This window comes from Terrapene carolina, unplaced genomic scaffold, assembly GCF_002925995.2.
Source record: "Terrapene carolina triunguis isolate 2854851 unplaced genomic scaffold, T_m_triunguis-2.0 Scaffold58, whole genome shotgun sequence".
Taxonomy (NCBI): domain Eukaryota; kingdom Metazoa; phylum Chordata; order Testudines; family Emydidae; genus Terrapene; species Terrapene triunguis.
The window spans coordinates 3029911-3048812 of NW_020664409.1; the positions used below are offsets into that span (position 1 = coordinate 3029911).

Sequence of the window (18902 nt, forward strand, 5' to 3'; positions counted from 1 at the left end):
ATTCCAGATCTCTGATTTCTGGTAGCACAATGCATGGTGGTATAAATTCACAGAGAGTTGCACTCATCAGCAAATCAGGAGCTTGATGAATAAATATAACCTGAAATCAGACCTCGGTGTATGATTTTTACATTCCCCAACTTACCTTAATATAAAAGTTTATAAACAGAATAACCAGTGTGGCCATGTATGAAAACTGGAACATGAGGCAACCAAATGGAAATCCACATGGCTTCACGGCAGCACTAAGAGTGTGGGTAATGGTGAGCAGAAACTGAATCTGTAAAAGATAGATCATACATTTTATTTATATAAATTTAGATGAGATTTTTTTTTTTGGTTTATTACTATTTGAGCATTTTCAGGAAAGAGGATGGTGATCATTTAATCAGGTATTTCCTATGCAATCTCCATATTATAATTTTTTTGTAGTTTCTGAGCATTCTGTTGGGGGCATTGTTCTGAGGCTATCCGAATTATTCTCATATAAGGTCTAAAGAATTAAGGGTTGGCCATTTTATAGATACTTTGGAAAACACAAGTTTTCTTACAGGACTGCCTGGCAAACTGGTAGCTATTCTCTTTTAATGGGGCTGGGATGTCCCCTAGAACACTTTGTGCCACCTACAGCATCATCTTTAAAGCAGAACCTAAGAGAAACCTGATGAATATCTGAGACCTGAAGAAGCCGTTTCAAAAGACTGAGCTGAAAATGGAACATCCATTTTAAAGGAGAAACTAGAAGTCTGGGTCAGGTAAAGAACTGTGTTGGTAGGCGTAAGAAGACCGCAAATAAAGGAGAAATGAGATGGGGAGGAAGCTGCAAAGATTTTTTTTTTTTTTTTTGATTACCAAACACGGCCTAATTAACTGGATCATAAGATCCTAGCCAACCAAATGAATTATGCGGTACTCCATGGAACAATGTACTGTATGTAGTTTATTTAGAATAAGGCATTATTCTGTTTTAAGTGTGCAGGAAAACAAAAGACCTAAGATGCAGTCCTGATTAAAAGAATACACATTTTCACAAGACTGTTTTAGAGCTTTTTGCTAGTGTCTGTTCCCAAAATAAGAATAAAGAAGTCTTCTTTAAAATGCAAATGTGTAGAGCACATTCTTCCACCAGTAAGGAGTGCAGCATGACAGATGTTTTTGAAACACAACTCTTGATGTATTAATGCTGACTACAAAGCGCACATGGCTTTGTGTACTCTATCCAGACTAAAGCAGATTTTTCTAAATCAGAGAATGGTTGTCTTGTGCTCTTGCTTCTTTGTGATTTTTTTGCATTTTCTTATTGGACTATGGTTACATTTCCTGCTTTGGAGAGACTTTGGTGCATGTAAGTAGCTGATGCAAAACTTTTTTTCAAGTCATACAATTTTAAAGCTCTTTAGGAAAGTTAACTGAGAAGTATATAATTTTAACATCTTACATAATTGATAGCTTTTATGACTTTTTAATCAGTGGTGCATTTACCATGATTTAGTAAAAAGCAACAGAGGGTCCTGTGGCACCTTTAAGACTAACAGAAGTATAGGGAGCATAAGCTTAAAGGTGCCACAGGACCCTCTGTTGCTTTTTACAGACTCAGACTAACACGGCCACCCCTCTGATACATGATTTAGTAGTGTCCATTTTCTATGAAGGCCATAAATAATGGGAGGGAGTTTCTCCTAGAATCACTACTGAATACTGTCTCCCTCGGTGAGTAATATGGTGTATTGTCCATGACAGAGAGGCCCATTTGTGGTTCGTTATCCTGTGATAGCAACTCTTCGAGGCAAAGTAGATGAGATAATAATTTTTTTATTAGACCAATTTCTGTTGGTGAGGGAGACAAGCATTTAAGCTTATACAGAAGAGTTCTGTGGAGCTCGAAAGCTTGTCTCTCTCATTAGGTAAAAAGATATTACCTTAACTACCTTGTCTGTCTAGTATTCTGGGACCGACACGGCTACAACAACACTGCATAAAGCAACACTTGTCAGGCCTGACATACTCATTACACCTCATGCACTGGTGTCATGATATTTATTTAAAAGGCAGCATGTAGTGTATCATTTGAAAGCTAATATCTCACTGATCATTAATATTCTTGAGTAATGTATGTATGTGGTGTGTATTAAGTGTTATGGCTATATGCTGAAATGATGACTAAAATGTGTTTAAGCTAGGTCTGTCAGGGAAAGTTGGTAAATAGGTCTGTCCTATACAAAGGAATGCTTAGTCAACAGGCAGAGACAGTGAAGGTCCATTTACATATCAGGTAAACAAAGCTATTAAGCTAACAATCGGGAGCAGACAGCTTCTAGAAGGAAAGAGAAACTTTATCTGGGCTATACGGACAGGGGGTTTGAACTTCAAGTGACAAGCCATTGAATCAATTGATTTATAATACAGTAATGTATACAAAGTTCATTGAATAAGCTGTTTTATGAAAGCCTATGACAGACTGGTGATTAATATATATTAAAATAACAGTATAAGGAATTATGGATATTCATTGATATTCGACTTTACAGTCTGTCCAATGAAAGGGAGAAACAGGTCTCTGCCAGACAGGTGGGAACAGCGCAGCTATTTACCCATCTCCTATGTAAATTTAAGCATGGTGGAATCAAAACAATGGAAACTCCACTTCCATCCTCCCAGGTATAGGAAAAACAGCTTGAGGTCATCCTGCCTCTTGAAACAAGGTAATTGAACTTTGGAAGATATAAGCAAAAACAGAAACCATCTTTGGCATCCATCACTAGACAGACACAAGCTGTCCTGCAAGCTGAGAAAAATGGGTCCTTTGACCAACAGGATGGTGAAGTTTCTGGGAACTGAAGATAGATGAAAGAGTTGCTTAGACAAAGATCTTTCACCTAGGAAGACGACGTCTTGTACTTCTGTGGAAAGTCCTGACTGAGGAAAAGTCAGCTATGGCTGGGAAGAAGGAAGATTTGGTGAGATCAACCATCTTGAACAAAGTCTGTCCCTGACTAAATTGAGTTGAGTTTTAGACTTTTAGCTGCATGTTTTCACTATTATTTGCTTGCAACCGTTTATAATTTTATTTCTTTTGTTTGACATCATTTAATCTGTCCCATTATTACTAAATCTGCTTTATTTTTACTATAAACCAACTCAGTGATTTGTTTGAAGGGAAGGGTTATTTACCCCAGTTAAATTAATATTCTGCAATGTTTTTGTGTCTCTCTTTAAAGGATCAACTAACCTTATTTCTCTGAGTGGTCCTGGAGAGGGACAGAAACTAAAGGGTACACGGTTTGGGGAAAATTTCAGGACTGGAAGTGTGTTGGGGTAAGTCTGCTAGTAGTAACCAAGGTTGGTGGAAGCCATGGTGAGACCGTTGTGCTGTAGGCTGGCTGCGAGAGTCAAAGTTGCTGATCCAGGGATGTCCGGCACATGGACACTTAGGATGTGACCTGCATGCTTGTATGCTGGTTGCTGGCATCCAGTTTGTGAGGCACAACAGTAGGGCATTTCAGGCACCAAGGTTTACAAGGCAGGTGACACAGCCCCACACTGGTCTGAATTGTGCCCCCAAACATGACACTGTCAAAGTATACTGCATGGCACTATTGCTACATTTGAATCTTAACTGGCTCAATCCTGGAAAGTACTGCACACCGTGAACTTCTATTGATAGCAAGAATCAGGCCCATTCTATTTACTTGCAAATGTATCCTAAGATTTTTACCCTATAACAAATACAAAATAAAGGCCAGACTTTTTTTAAATGAAAGAAAAGATTGGCAGCCAAAAAAGTGTGCAAATCTTTCTTTTATGCCGACAAGTTAGTCCACTTTTAAAAAGCTTGCCTCTGACAGTAATCCTACAAGGTTAAAACAATTAAAATCAGAATTAAACCATAAGTAGAATCAATGTGCTGTGTTTAAAAACAATAATCTGGAATGAAAATGGCTGTTAAGGTAGGTGCAAAACTCCATTTCACATCCTTAGCCTTAATAAGAAGGTTTGGTATCTTTTAAGTCAAGTTAATATGTCTGTCTTTTTGCATTTATGAACAGGCTTTACTTAAAGAATGGTTCTGCTCTGAAAATTTACTCCCTAAAAATGGCACGAAGGGAGGAGGGCACATTGATTATTTCTCAGTGATGCCAGATTGTATCTGAAATCAAGTAAAAGGATGTTTGTTCAGTTTTCCATGTGTGTGTTTAACTTCTGTTAGTACAGACAGGTCAAGCTGGATTCTCACTGGCTCATGTATCACCACCACCAAGGATTCTACAGTAGAACCTAGTTAACAATTCTAGTGGTCTTGTGTGAGCCAGAGTTGTATTGACTTAGCAGCTCTAACAGGAGTAAAATGCAATGAAAACATCATCAGTGAAGTAAGCAGCTGTAACTGAATAAACTGAGGGACTAAGTCTAATGTATAATAAAATACCTTTTGTATGTAGTTATTTTTCAGAGAAGAACCACACTTAGAATATCCAATTGCTGTGGCTTTTAATCATCGTGCTTAAATAACTTGCTAAGTACTTCAGTCCTGTTCCACCCTGTGAGTTCAGTTCAGACGTATTAAGATAGTATTGAATAAACATATTCTTTATGAAAATAGGTTCCCTAGGCCCTGTTCATATTAAGTTTATTCTAGTGTTTGATGCTGAATTTGGATTTGGCAGCACAATTTGAATTTGATCGTACTGAACTCTTATGAAGTTTTTTCACAAGATTTCTGCTTTTGGATCCGATCTGGAAACAAAGACTTTGGGGTTGAATTTGGATATGGGAATTTGAATCAGAGGTCCTTCCTCTCCCACATTTCAAAAGCTTTATATTCAAGGTTACAGTTTTATGCTACCTCCTTTGACAAAAAAAAATCTATTCAAATTAAAGAGTGAAAAATAAATGTACCAGTTGTGCCTGAGTGAGGTATTTCTTCCACCACAGATACTTGCGCATGGAAGGAATGACAGAAAATCCATAGTAGGAGTACATGAGAACATGGATAAAACTATTCAAAGTGGGTCCAAAGAAACCTGTAAGAATCCAACAAAGAAAACATTTTATTCAGTGGTATCACTGGGGGTGGGATGAAGGACTTTCTACCAGGAAATATGTTCTTAGAATTTACAGGGAGGGACTTTTACTGATCTACAAGTGGTCTCACTAGCGTTCTGATACTGCATCCAGTAATAATGCTCTTTACTTTTTTTTTTGCTCACTTCTCATCAGGATACTCTTGGACTTGCACTGGATTCCACACTAGGGATTGCTGACCTTTCCTCTCCCCCCCCCCCCCCAAAAGTCTTACTATACTGTGACACAAGTTCCATTGGTACCAGCTAGCAAAGGGTTCACTCTTCTTTGCAAGCAACTCCTGTCTCAGACATGGCGCGCACACTGCTTTCATTGTTGTCATCCATGAAGGCTGGCATGTGCTATCTCTACTGAAAGCTTGTAGTTTATCGATACTCATAATCATTGGGGGATGTGTGTACAGGGAATAGTTAAGGAACAATGTAACTATACTGAAAATTATACCCTTATGGTCTTGGAGTGGGAGTGGTTTACAAGGAGAATATGTCTCAGGGATGGCCGGTTGAAGCAGGAGGAAGTTGTCACCCTTCCCAGGCTAGTCCATTATGTAATACATTGCTTCATTGTCCATCATTGCACCAACCCAGAAAAGTCAATGGAAAACCATCAAAGAAAAACTATAAACATTGAAACTACTTGGCAATGAAAAGGAACAGTGTGACAGCCTGAGGATCACCCTGTTTGTGAATAAAAACTGATTGAGTATATCACGGGCTGGAGAAAGATATGCTGGATCCAGTCACTGAGGAGGTACCTTGTTGAGTAGGGGTGCTTCATGAGAGATTGGGTCCTGGCTCTTTGGAGCTAGCAAGCATTGTAAAAGACTGAACTCTGGGGTGAGAATCGACTCTGTTAAATAGTAAAGGTGACTATTAATAAATGTAGGCCCTAGTTCGCATTTTGTGATGTGTGTAACCATTTGTTTCCATGGCTTACACTTGATTCTGATTGAATCTCTATCCTTTTTTAAAACTGTTTCCTTTTTTGTTTTACTGTAACTGAACTCAAGTGCTGTTCTTGATACTGAAGCAGTGCTCTAAGGTAAAATGGGTAAACTGGGGTACACTGCTCCTTTGGGAATAGAGGCTCTGGGATTTCTGGGGGTATCCAGTGATCAGGGGCTGTTTACCACAGGTGGACACTTTGAAGGGACTCAGAGGCTGGGGTACATCTACTTTCACCCTGCAGGGCTGCTATAGAGGAGAGTGCTAGAGTGGCTGACAGGCTGGTTGTGTTGGAGAGCTAATGCCTAGCTGGCATAGGCAAGTCTCCCTCATGCGGGAGGTGAGTGGGAACAAGATGATACTTGGCCCTGGGTGCCCTGAGAAGTGCCTCATACACCCAGCTTTTCTTCCTCCCTTGGTTTCTTTTTCTTTTATGTCAGAGGCTGTATATTTTACTCTGATTTTCCTTTCTGCCTTCTTTCTTTTTATTTTCTAGATTGCAGGCCATCCCTTCACTTTGTTCTAAAAATCCTTTGTCTGTCTGTCTTGGCATTCTAAGCTCTAAACACTCAGCTATTTTATTTTGTTGCCATAAACAGAAGCCTAGTGCCCGGGGAGGTAAAAGAACATGCAGGACTCCCATTACTGAACACCGCAGTGAGAGCTTTACTCTTTGTATCGGAGTACAATTCGTGTACTCGGGGCAAATTCTGTGGCCTTAATTGAGGAAAAGCTTTCACTGACTTCAGTGAATGTTTTGCTTGCTTAAGGACTACAGAATTTGGCTCTAAACAATATTTCACCATTACAATCAATTGCAGTAACTGAATATTAATTCTAGCATTCTGCATGATGTGGATAAATTACCCTATACCCTTTTGCCCGGATAGTTGAGCAGGAAGTAGCAATATTGCTAAGTTATATGTGTTCATTCTGTTAGTAGAATGTTCAGCAGCTACAGAATATGTTAACATTTGGTCAGAGAACAAATGGGTCTGATTCTTGTGACACAGGGCCCTCTCAGTGCCGAGGGTGCAGGGGGTTCATAGGGTTTTACAGGAATTTCCTTGGTCATGTATGCGCATAATTTACTAAAGGGTGACACAAGATCTTCACTGTGAGCCAGTAGCCCACTGGTTGACATAATCACTGCAAAATGCATGTAGGGGTAATATTTAAGGACTTATGTCTCTATACTGAAAATTGTGTTCTTAAGGTCTTGGAGTTAAGGCAGGTCTCCAAGAGATGACCTGCATCGGACGTGTTCCTTTTAGGGAGGCGGTGACAGACACTTACCTCCCTGTCTGATCACGAGTGTATTGTGTGTTGTCTACCTCACAATGGAGACCTATTTGCTGACCAAGGGCTTGTCTATACTACCACTTAAGGGGATGTAACTTATGTCGCTTAGAGATGTGAAAAAGACACCCCCTGAGCAACGCAAGTTAGTGACCTAAGCACTGTCCACGCCGCACTATGTCAGCGGCAGATGCTTTCCTACCACCATAGCTTCTGCCTCTTGTGGAGGTGGAATAATTATGCCGCTAGAAGAGCGTTCGCCTGTTGGCATCACGCGTCTTCACCAGACACGCTACAGTGGCGCAGCTGCACCCACGTAGCATGGTAGTGTAGACTTGCCTTGAGCCCAGGTTCCAGTTGTAAGGTTACAGAATCTACAGGAAGAAACAAAGCACCAGCAGGTGTCCTGTTTATGAATGAAAACAAAGGATGTGAATGTATATCTTGGGAAGCAAAGAACACACTGAGTCCTTCATCTAGGAGACCTGCTGTGCTGATATATTGATATCTATGTAAGCAGGGTCTGAATGAGCTGTCCCCTGACATCCAATGATGAACTGGGGGAAAAGATTTCAGGAACAGACCACATTTGCATTGACACACTCACTCTGCCTAGGTATTCAGCAGACAGAGCTGTTTTGCCAAAGTGATCAAGTTTGGCTGGTTTGGGGTTACAATTCACTTTAGAATTATCATCCTTATTGTATGAGCAGAACTGTACTTAGTATGCCCTTATTAAGGAGGTCACCCTAAACTGAAACTCACTTGCTAAGCAGGGGCTAAAGATGTCAAATCCCAGTGAAAATGAGATGGGGGTGGGATGGGTGTTCCTAAATGACGGTATGGACTCTGCCTAAAGAGTCCTAGACACTATTTGAGCCTCTCCTTTTTAGTGTCTAAAGACAGAGCTGATTGGACTCCCCTGAGAGTCCTTGTTTCTGTTCAGAAGTTACTAGAGTTGAAATCACTAGTGAGCAGGTTTAGGGGCTAAGCCTTAGACCTAGTGTGGAGACAGAGTTGCAGTGAAAGATAATGAAGAGAGAGAGCAGCTGAGATGTTCCCCCTATTCAGTGAGTTCACTAAGAGCTGGGTTTTATAGTGGATCCTCAGAATGCAACATTGCAGAGGTAGCAGTGAATGGCAAGTAGCAGCAGCAGAGCTGAGGGTGGCAAAGACAACAGCAGCAGAAGTGGTAGTGAGTGGCCAGTGGTGGCAGAGATAACAGTAGCTGACCAAAGGCAAGCAATTGTGAGTGGAGTGCAGTAGAGGACAAGAGGAGTGGTGTATTAAGGGGACATTTGTTTCCTATAAGGTCGGAAACTGAGGCAAAGGACATGACCCAACATACTGTGGGGTGGGTGTTTGCTTATGGTTAGATGCTTTTGAATTGGTTGCTGTGTTTTCCCAAACTAATGCTGGGTTTTCTTTCCCTTTTGAATAAGTTTTCTCTTGTTACACACAGACTTGGAGTTTGCGAGTGGGGAAGTACTGCTTCTTATGGGCGGTAGTTAGTTTTCCCAGATTACTGGGTGGGGGCTCGAGCTGGTTCTATTTTGGATGGTAAGTGGAACCCCCTGGTATGTTAAACCTTGTCCTTGTTGCAGACTCCACCTGGCAGAAAAGCTACAGCTAAGGCCTGTGGGTTAAGCGGAGAGGTGATCTCAGATGGAAGTGGTAAGCAGCGAATCTGAATACAGTGAGTGTCCAGTGGAACAGGGGCTAGACACTCCAGGGAGATGTGGGGGGTGGGGAGGAGCTCAAGGGTTGCAATGTGCCCAGTGTGAACCTATAAAGAGACAGCAAGGCCTGTGAGGCTTAGAGGCGAGTGCTTGTGTTGCATGTGCGGTGGAGTTGGGGAGCTGACCTCCAGCAGGGACGGAAAAGGCTTCCTCATGCGAAGGGCAGGTGGAAGCGGGGTGCCTCACAACCTGGGGTAGCCCAGGAAACATCACAATTCTCCTCTCTGTTACAATTATGCTGCTCTAAAAGTGGAGGAGAATCAGGTCCTGTGCGTTAGCCATAGAAGAGAGCACAGAGGCTGGCATGTCCATTGCCTCGCCCATAAGCAGTCCTTGACACCCGTAGAAAGTGTGTGTAAATCACTGCCAAATCACAATTCTCCACAGGGTCTGTGGGAGCATTTTACACCTACTTCACACAATCAAAGTGACTGCACTAGGCAGTGGAGATTTGGGTCTTACGCTATTAAAAATAGGAACTTATAACACATTACTTTGAAAATAGAGCTGCTGAATTTTGTATAGGTTGAGATAATTTCCCTTTTGAGGGATGTGGGAACCAAAGCTTAAAAACTAAGTTAAAACATTAATTTTCTTTTCATCTTAGATGACAAGGCTACAGGAAAAAAAATCATTCCATTTACCCACTAACAGGAACGTTCTTGATTTGATGCTAGAAATAATTCTCCACTTCCCACTCTAAGCCAGAATGCAGAGACAGTAGTCTCTAACTATCACTATTTCCCATGGGTATGGGAGGAGACCGTGAGAATGACAATTTCCAGTCAAGATGAACATGATATATTCCACAACAATAATTATTATACCTGACTATTGATGTGCAATGAGCTAGAGAAGGCCAATTTTCTGTCACAAAGACGTCTGGTTTCACTTGGATAAAATGCACATTATTCTGCATCACTGTGACTTCCTACCAACTATGCAGTCAAATTTCAGGTCTTCAAAATAGGACTCTAAAACAAGCCAAATTCATGAATGTAGGGTCTGTGATTCAAAGAGGAATGTTTTTAAGAGACAGTGAATGTGTTACATTTACACTGCCAAGTACAGGGTGTACTCTGATACTGATTTCTCATCAGTTTTACAACAGTGTGACTCCATTGCACTTCAGTAGAGTTAATTCTGATTTACTTTTGTATAAGTGAGAGCAGACATAGTCCCTTTCTCTCTCCTAACAGCCCAGGCCTCATATGAAGTTAAGGCTGAATCCTCTTCCCATAGAAATGGATGGGAATTTTTGCTACTGACTTCAAGGGGAGCAGGATCAGACCCTTACCTATTCAAAATGAGATCCTGAGAATATGATGGTCCTTGGCTTGTCAAAGTTTGGGTGACAAATGGAATTACGATTCTTCCATAGTGTGTGAAGTTGAAAAGTTTAAATAATTGTTTAAAATATTCACAAGAAATAGGAGCACTTGAGGGGGGAGCATAAACCTTCACTAAGATAATAGGCAATGGCAGGTCCTCATAAGCAAACAAACTGGGCTTTGCCTACCCTGGATGGAGTTTGAATATTCTCTTTATTGCTATATAGTGGTTTTGAGTACACAATTTTTTTTCAGTTTGGCCTGCGTACTTCTAAATGTCTTCAAATCAGTTATGCTGCTCACAGATGCTTAGTTACACATTTATAAACGAAAGATCTTGCTAGTGCAAGAAGTCAAAAATGTATAAGTATTTGAATGTTGTGCTATACAGCAGGGGTGAAATTCCCCTTGACTTCATTATTTTGCCTTAAGTATCTTATGGGACAGATTCTTCTCTCAGTTATACTATTTGAGGGAGATACACTTGCATGAAACTGGTTTGAGGAGAATCAGGTCCTATCTATCAGTCTCTAGGCACTTTATACTGTGCCCCTCACTAGGGCACCGGGTCTGTCAAAGATTCTGTGATTTTCCACAACCTCCATGACTTCTGCAGCGGCTGATCTCAGGGCCAGCTACTTGGGCGATCCTGGGACGAGCCATAGCAGCAGCTGCTGGAGTGGCCCCGGGGCTAGCCCCACCAGCCGCTGCTCAGGCGGACCTGGGCAGCTGATCCGAGGGACTGCCTGAGCAGTGGTCCTTGGGGTGGCCAGAGCAGCCGCTGCTCGGCGGCCCCAAGCAGCGGCCCCGGGGCAGTCCCTGGCAGCTGGTGCTGCTGGTCCTGGGGTGCGCCCCCCCAATCAGTGGACCCCCCCCAGCAGTGGCCTCCCAGGGCATCCCCCACAAGCAGTGCCTCCCCAGCAATGCGTGCGTCTCTTCCCCCCCCTCTGCCCCAGATTTTGTCAAGGGTATTTATAGTAAAAGTTATAGACAGGTCACAGACTGTGAACTTTTGTTTATTGCCCATGACCTGTCCATGACATTTACTAAAAATACACATGACTAAATTGTAGCCTTATTCACAACTCTAGTATCTGAGCATGTAACAATAGTTTGGTGGCCTGGGAGTCAGTGATCCTGAGCACTCACAATTCTTTTTTATTTCAATAGGAACGGCAGGTGCTCAGCACCTCTGCAAATAAATCCATATGACTGTATACTCACCTTGATTTTGTAGGGATTTGTGAATAATTCTGCAGATAGCTAATATTACTACTAAATGCTTGCAATGCATAGCTGTGTGCAAATCCCCTACATCTATCCCCTTAACATACTGCTGAGAAAATGATAGAAACACTTACTTTGTCCACAAGGGATCCAGTTCAGAACACACCACCAGATGTTAAACATAGTGGCATGATGATATACATGAAGGAAAGTAATTTGACTGTTTTTCTTCCTCAGTACAAAGAAAATAGTGTCCATGAATTCAATTACTTTGGAAAAATAATACCACCACAGCACCTTGGCCACCTGTATGAGCAAGAGAAAGAGAAATAAAGGTCTGTTCGTAAAGGGCTAAATTCTGCTATCCTTAATCAATCCTTGCTCTAACAAAATTCCCATTGAAGTCATTTTCCCATTGATGAAAGATGGCAGGATTTGGCCAAACGTTTCTTATTCCCTAAGTACTCTTAGACCTCTAACCTGTTTTGCACGTAATGAAGATTTTCTGAAAATGCCTTCTGATCTAAACTTCCAAAGCAAGGCTTTCTAATTGCTCTTCATCTGGATCAAAAAGTTACAATAGCCTTTTTCTAGGGGGCTTCACAGGCAGATACGCGAGTGGGGGGAATGTGAAGCATAATGAACTAGTGGGATACTTGAGCAGCAACCAACTTGGGGACCGTTGCTATTGGAAAACTTTTCAAACATGATCTGAAAAAAATTAAATGACTAAATATTTTAAATGTGTTGTAATCTACAAGTTCTCAAAAGAGTAATTAAAGTAGGCAGCCCACATCATCCATTATCAAAGCCCCTTGGACACAATGGAGCAGATCCTTCATAGGGAGATATGCCAATTAATACCAGCCCAGAATATTGTAATTTCACAGGACCCTTAATGCAGAGTATTGCAGTGAGATTCATAGAGCCTATAAGCCAAGAGGGAGAGAAGAAAATTTAAAGTAGTAGTATCTCCAAGGGAGGAACAAAAAAAACATCATATAGATGGGAAAATGTGTCCGAGTGACCCTTGCAAGCCAAAATGTGGAAAGTCCTAGAAAAGGAGAAAGGGGACCAAAATGGAGGAATGGAGTAAGTATCGGTGAAAAGGAAGAATGATTAACTATATCAGGTCACAAGTATCAGAGGGGTAGCCGTGTTAGTCTGGAGCTGTAAAAAGCAACAAAGGGTCCTGTGGCACCTTATAGACTAACAGACATATTGGAGCATAAGCTTTCGTGGGTGAATACCCACTTCGCATGCGTCTGACGAAGTGGGTATTCACCCACAAAAGCTTATGCTCCAATACGTCTGTTAGTCTTTAAGGTGCAATAGGACACTTTGTCGCTTATATCAGGTGGGAGTGTTTACGGAGAATTTGGAACAATAGAAGGACAAAACTTTGAATTTTAAGGTGTGTAATAGGAGTCAAGGCTAGAGATGAGGTGAAGATGCAAAATCTGGATCCAAGCATTCCCAGAGTTCAGATTGGTTCAGGTGCTAGTTTGGACCCACAAGAACCCAAATTTGCATGGACAATTTCACCATAGGTTTTTAATTAAAGGATTTATGTTTTCCATAGAAAACATTTCCATTTTGTATTGGTATCTGTTCTGATAATTAATGATAATGCAGTGCCAGATGAGCCAGAAATATTGGACATAAACTTTTGTAAAAGCCTTTCCAGAACAAAAATGTACCTCTCACATTGTTCTCTACCCTATACTGGGGAATGAGGACACATCCAACCTGGATCAGCATATACATATCCCACTGTGTAACAAACAGAAATAAGATCATTTTTTAAAAATCCTAATGCTAAAATCTAAATAGGCCAATGATGCAAGGGAATTGCACCAAAGCCTATGGAGAAATAGACCACAACATCTTTTAGTTACTGAGTTGCTGTTTCTGCCTCACCCGGATATCGGCTTCTCCTGCGCTGACAAGGTTCTGACACTGTAAGTTATAGCCTCCTTCCCAACTGGAAAGCATAAGCTGGAACAAAACACACGCAGAAAATCACTCAACAAAAGTATTCATTCATATTCCTCTGTGCTTCCGCTCGGCGTTGCAGTGGAAATGGCACAGAATTTGGGCCACTGCCGATTCATCCCACGAACAGATGCTATTAAAATAGTCTATTTGCATATATCAGAATAGGGTTCTGTTCTGGAATTAAAAGGTTAGAAGGTGGTGATGGAAATACACAATGCAACAAACCCTGCCTTTCTCGTTTTGCTGGAGTTGAAACTTCCAACCTATCATAGGTTGTCATCTCTAACAGTGCTTCTCAACCTACAGCTCTTTAGGAAGTCTCTTTTGTAGAAAGCCTATGTTTTGAGTAGAGCTGTTCTATCTGACACATGCAGGGCAGCAGGAGAAGTGCTAAACAGATTACTGGTGCAGCCAATATCTTTCCCTGTTCCTCCAAACAAACTGAAAGTGTATTTGGGCTGGGGGAGGAGGGAGAGAATATATGTTTTCCCATATCATTCATATCTATATCTCCCAGGAAAAGAGAGTATATATTGTACTGAATGAAGTGGCAAAGAGTCTTAAAATAATTTCATAGGAGTATCCTGATGCTACATTAAAGTGTCACATAAATATGTGATGAGTTAACACCATGCAACACTACAAAACAAATGTAGCAATATAAAGGGTGTCGCTGTGATTGTTTTGTGGGTCTCTGGAAGTCCACACAGGGGAAGGTGAGCACAGCTCCTCCAGAAACTAAGACCAATGGGGGTGACTAGACAAATCCACTCAGGTTGTAACACCTCCAGGGAGGTACAGCCACTTGGAGAGGCTTGCACGTGCTGGTTCAAACTGGATTCTCCAGAGACTATCAAACAAAGGACTTTTGGATAAATAGCCTGAATTTAAACTGATTTAAGGCCTTCTTTCTGTTCCAGAAAATGATCAGAACCACCTGTCCAAAGGAGGGAGTCTAATTATTGTGGAAGGATTAGATGGACTGTCACTGACCAGAGCCCTTGTTAGATTTGGTGGGGTGATCTCTGGTAAGCATATTAGCATGCATGTAGGGTCTTCTATTCTTACTATGTTTGTTCTGTAAAACTTTCATCTTAAGAATAAATGTACTTGTGTGGTAATTTATAACTGTGGGCATCTGTGCTGTTTATAGCCTCTCAGGAGAAAGCATGGTGCAGACACGCACATCTGTTTAGATGGTTTGGGTTGCTGGGGAACTCACAGTGTAGGCAAGGAACTGTGCAGTCTGGAAAAACCTTGCTCAGTGGGGAATGAGTCTCGGGTCTGAATCCAAGAGAGGTGATGACTGAGGAGCCAGGAACCTAGAGTGGGTGTCCTTACTGCCTGCAGCGGGGGGATACTGGTGCGGTTGCCCTGACTTGTGACATAGACTACAAAATCTGGCCCTTGGAAAAGCATCTCTGAGGTAGATATGTGGTTTTATTTATTAATATATATTTGGAGGAGGGGTAGAAGGATGAGAAAAAAACAGTAGCTTGTCTCCTAAAGGACTGTGTTTCTTCTTTCTGAAGAGCAAGCTGAGGTAAAGTCTGTGTCTTGACGCATGTTGCCATTTACTGAAGGTCATCTCTGCCTCTGATCAGTTTAGGTGCTATTCAAGAATCACCGTTCCTGTACTCTCGTAGTACAATGACAATGGTAGTGCAATGACAAGAACTGCTGAGTACTGTATTGACTTTTGCTGCCATACCCGACATTGACATGCCCCATGAGAAACCTTCTACTCAATGACTGCCAGTATCTCTTTCCCCACCACAGGAGGCTTAAGACAATGTTTCCTACAGTGTGTATACATAAAAGTGAATCATACTTATTAAATAGAAATACACATACTGTGCAGCAAACCTACAGTATTTTCGTAGTTTACAAATTAGTTTGCCATAGAAGTTTAAATAGCTATTCTATCTACAACCCGATGGTTGTCTGTGGATGAAATCATTGCTATTCCCATTGGACATTCAAGCAACTGTGATGTAATGTCTTATTCAATCAATATGCAAAGAAACGAAATACCTCAACCTTTTAGCTGTACTGTTCCATGAGGTTCAGTCAGAACAGATCTTTGTAAGGAGGGTGAGAATGGGTTACTTAATATCCTTCTATAAAGAGTTGTTTATTTGTGAAAATGTCCTTTTATACTGTTTGTTTTATCATAACACACCCATTTTCTAGTGAGAAACCCAAGGAGCTCATTCTATGTACTTACAGGGGTTTAAAAAAAATACTGGGAACCATAAGAAAAAAAGAGACTTCTTAATTCTCTGGCAAACCATTTATTTACATTTCTTGGCTCTGCAGGCCAGTGTTCTGTATGTTGCTGCTTATCCCTGAAGTAGAATAGGTGGAGACCCAAGTTCTTCTACAAGTTACTGTTATTTCCAGTACGAAACTGTAAAAATCCCTAACTGAAGAAAACGAACCTTAGACCTTACATTACATTCACCCTCTGTCCGAGAATCTATGTGGTTCACAACAGCTCCAGAAGGCAGATGATGAAATAGACCAAAAGGGAGATTAGTGTTTTGTTTTTCAGAGGTGGCAATGAAATATTTTGGCTTAGGATATATGGAAATATCTTTCTTTAGGGGCAGGACCCAACAGCTTAGCAGCTTGCTACTTTTTCCCAACTAAAGCATTTCTGCTTTAGCTCAAGTGGTAGGGACTTGTCCTCCTTAAGCCACACGTTTAATCTTCATTGTCAGCTGTGTCTGTGGTCACAGATATGAGGTACCCTTACCCCCTGCAGGTCCCATTGATTTCACCTCTGAAAATCAGTCCACAAATGACTTGTCTATGGTCACAGGCCAGTCTGTGGCAGAGCTTGGAATGGAACTCAAATTGATTGACTTCTGGTCCTTGACTTAGCCACAAGCAAGCCCGTCTTCTCATCTGAAAAAGCGAAAAGCACTTTGTACTGCTTTGGTTCGAGAAAACTGAGCTTTTAAATCTCTTAAAGATACTCTCAGCTGTCTTAGTCCCCACTTTTAGGATATTTTATTTTAAGGAGAGAGAATGGTTTTCTAAAATATTATAAAATGTATTGAAATATCTTAATCCATAATGTTTCAGTGAAACCAGAGTGTCCCCCGCTCCACCAACACCTTTTTGATTTAAATAAAGCCTCCAGCAGAGTTTGCAACCCATGCAGTGCCCCCTTATGCTTTGGCTGTGAAACTCCGAGAGGGGAACTGATCCAGTTGCATTGTTCAAACTGAATGAAGTTCAAATGTAAACCAGTGCTATTAATGGTGAAAATTAAATTAGAATTGTTTCAGAAATTTCAGTTTTAATATATCTAAAGCACTGGCAAATAGAATAGGCCATGTTTTTTTTTAAATGTGAATGAAAAGAAGTCTTGCGCTGTCCCTTCAATTTTAAAATGTCAGGTGCCGACAGCCAAAACAAGCCTTAGAGCATCTGCTGTGCTGCAAGGATGGGTGTTAGAGACATGGATTTATGAAGTGACAATAATTAAATACTTTTCTAGGTCAGTATTGTTTTTTTTAAAAGGGGCCGGGGGGGGTGGGGGCCGGAGAAGATATTTTTTCCCTTCCTTTAGAACAGTCCAAATACCACTGGTCTTGTTTACAATGTGTGCTACAGGTCACTAAAATGGGCAGAATGGGACCATTGCCTAGAATATCCAGCTGAAGAACTCTTTGCAAATGCCTGGTGCAGCTGAGGTCACACAACATGCTCTGCCAAACAGCTCCAGTTCCCATTGCTTGCATTCTACCATGTACCTCCAGGATTTGTGTTCTCTGGCCTGTGTGTACTCACTTCCTCTCCCGTGGAAGAGAGGGTGGAAAATGATCAACAGGTTTATTCCACCTGTGGCTTTGCGTTTTCCCCTTAAAGTGGAGGGGCTGGCGGCACTGTAGAAAAAGCAGGGGTATTTTCAGCAAGGCTCTGATTGGGCCATGATCTGTGGGAAAACTAATACCAGCAGAAGACCTTTGACCCACCCTCTACTGCAGCATTCCTCTCGCCCATCACAGCACTCTGCCCTGGCATGCTGCTACTGGCTGGCTTTCCACCATCTCCCTGATCCCACCCCTTCTGGATTTTGTTCTAAACAGTACAGGGGGAGTTGCAATACAAAATGGATACTAAATTAGAGTCCTCTGAACAGAGAATTTACTGCACTGAATGGGAGTTCCCTAACTTACCAATTGTCCCTCCGCTACACATCACCTTGACCATGTAGAGCTGAGCTCCCACGTTGCATTTGGCAGAGGCAATTATTTGGTGGGGGTGGGATGCTAGTGCCTAGTGGCCTTTCTGTCCAGCCTCTCTCAATGCCCTTCCTAACAGTTTCCCATAGCTTTGCCTTTCTCTGCAAAGCAGAGGGGAGCATAGGAGCCTGAATGGGTACTTCCTTGCCTATACAAAAAACAGAAGTCTTACCAACAAGCTTTCTTAGATTAGCTGATTAGTCATTACCTTGTAATTTCAGACATGCTGGAAGAACCTCAGTTTGTCATCTTGCCCTTGACTGGCAACAGGTACAGGACTGGAGTAATAGGATCTCATTTGAGCAAAGCATTCTGAGTAGGATATGGCTTTACTGAGGGTGACATTAGGAGTTCCAGTAAGGAATGTATTCGGCTGGGTCAAATAAATGCAACCAGCTTTGCTAAAAGCTTCAACCACTAACATTGCTAATGAAAACAAGAAGGAAGGAAGTATTGCTATTGCTCATAATATTTGTTGTTTTTCTAAGCCCCTCCCTCCCCCAGCTCCTGAAATAGTGGGATCTTGCAATTAGAGTCGGAGGGTGGCACACCTAGATCCAGTTGCAAGATTTGGCCCAAAGGTAGAAGATAAAGCTTCAATGGGAAGGAAGCTCCTATTGCTTCTTACATCCTTCCCCCCCTCAGTTCTTCTGCTACTTTTCACAATTGCTCTATGCAGCCTCTATGCAGTTTTTTCATCAGCAGATCTTTTTGTTATAATTATGTCACTTTGGTAATACCTGTGTAGCCAATTCTTGTGACTTTTATCATGAATCTTGCACTATTTGAGGAATACTTCATAGAAACATAGGATATCAGGGTTGGAAGGGACCTCAGGAGGTCATCTAGTCCAACCCTCTGCTCAAAGCAGGACTAATCCCCAACTAAATCATCCCAGCCAGGTCTTTGTCAAGCCTGACCTTAAAAATCTCTAAGGAAGGAGATTCCACCACCTCCCTAGGTAACCCATTCCAGTGTTTCACCACCCTCCTAGTGAAAAAGTTTTTCCTAATATCCAACCTAAAC

At 41.6% G+C, this 18902-nt stretch overlaps 1 protein-coding gene across 1 annotated transcript in view; it reads right to left on the bottom strand.

Annotated features, from left to right (window-relative positions):
* ELOVL2 (ELOVL fatty acid elongase 2) overlaps positions 1-18902 on the bottom strand; it is a 47852-nt gene that overhangs the window by 9131 nt on the left and 19819 nt on the right. The window contains exons 3-6 of the mRNA XM_026647318.1: positions 13543-13620; positions 11757-11928; positions 4897-5021; positions 146-280 (exon numbers count right to left, since the gene is read on the bottom strand). Of these exons, the coding sequence (XP_026503103.1) occupies positions 146-280; positions 4897-5021; positions 11757-11928; positions 13543-13620 (510 nt within the window). The remainder of the gene's footprint in view (positions 1-145; positions 281-4896; positions 5022-11756; positions 11929-13542; positions 13621-18902) is intronic.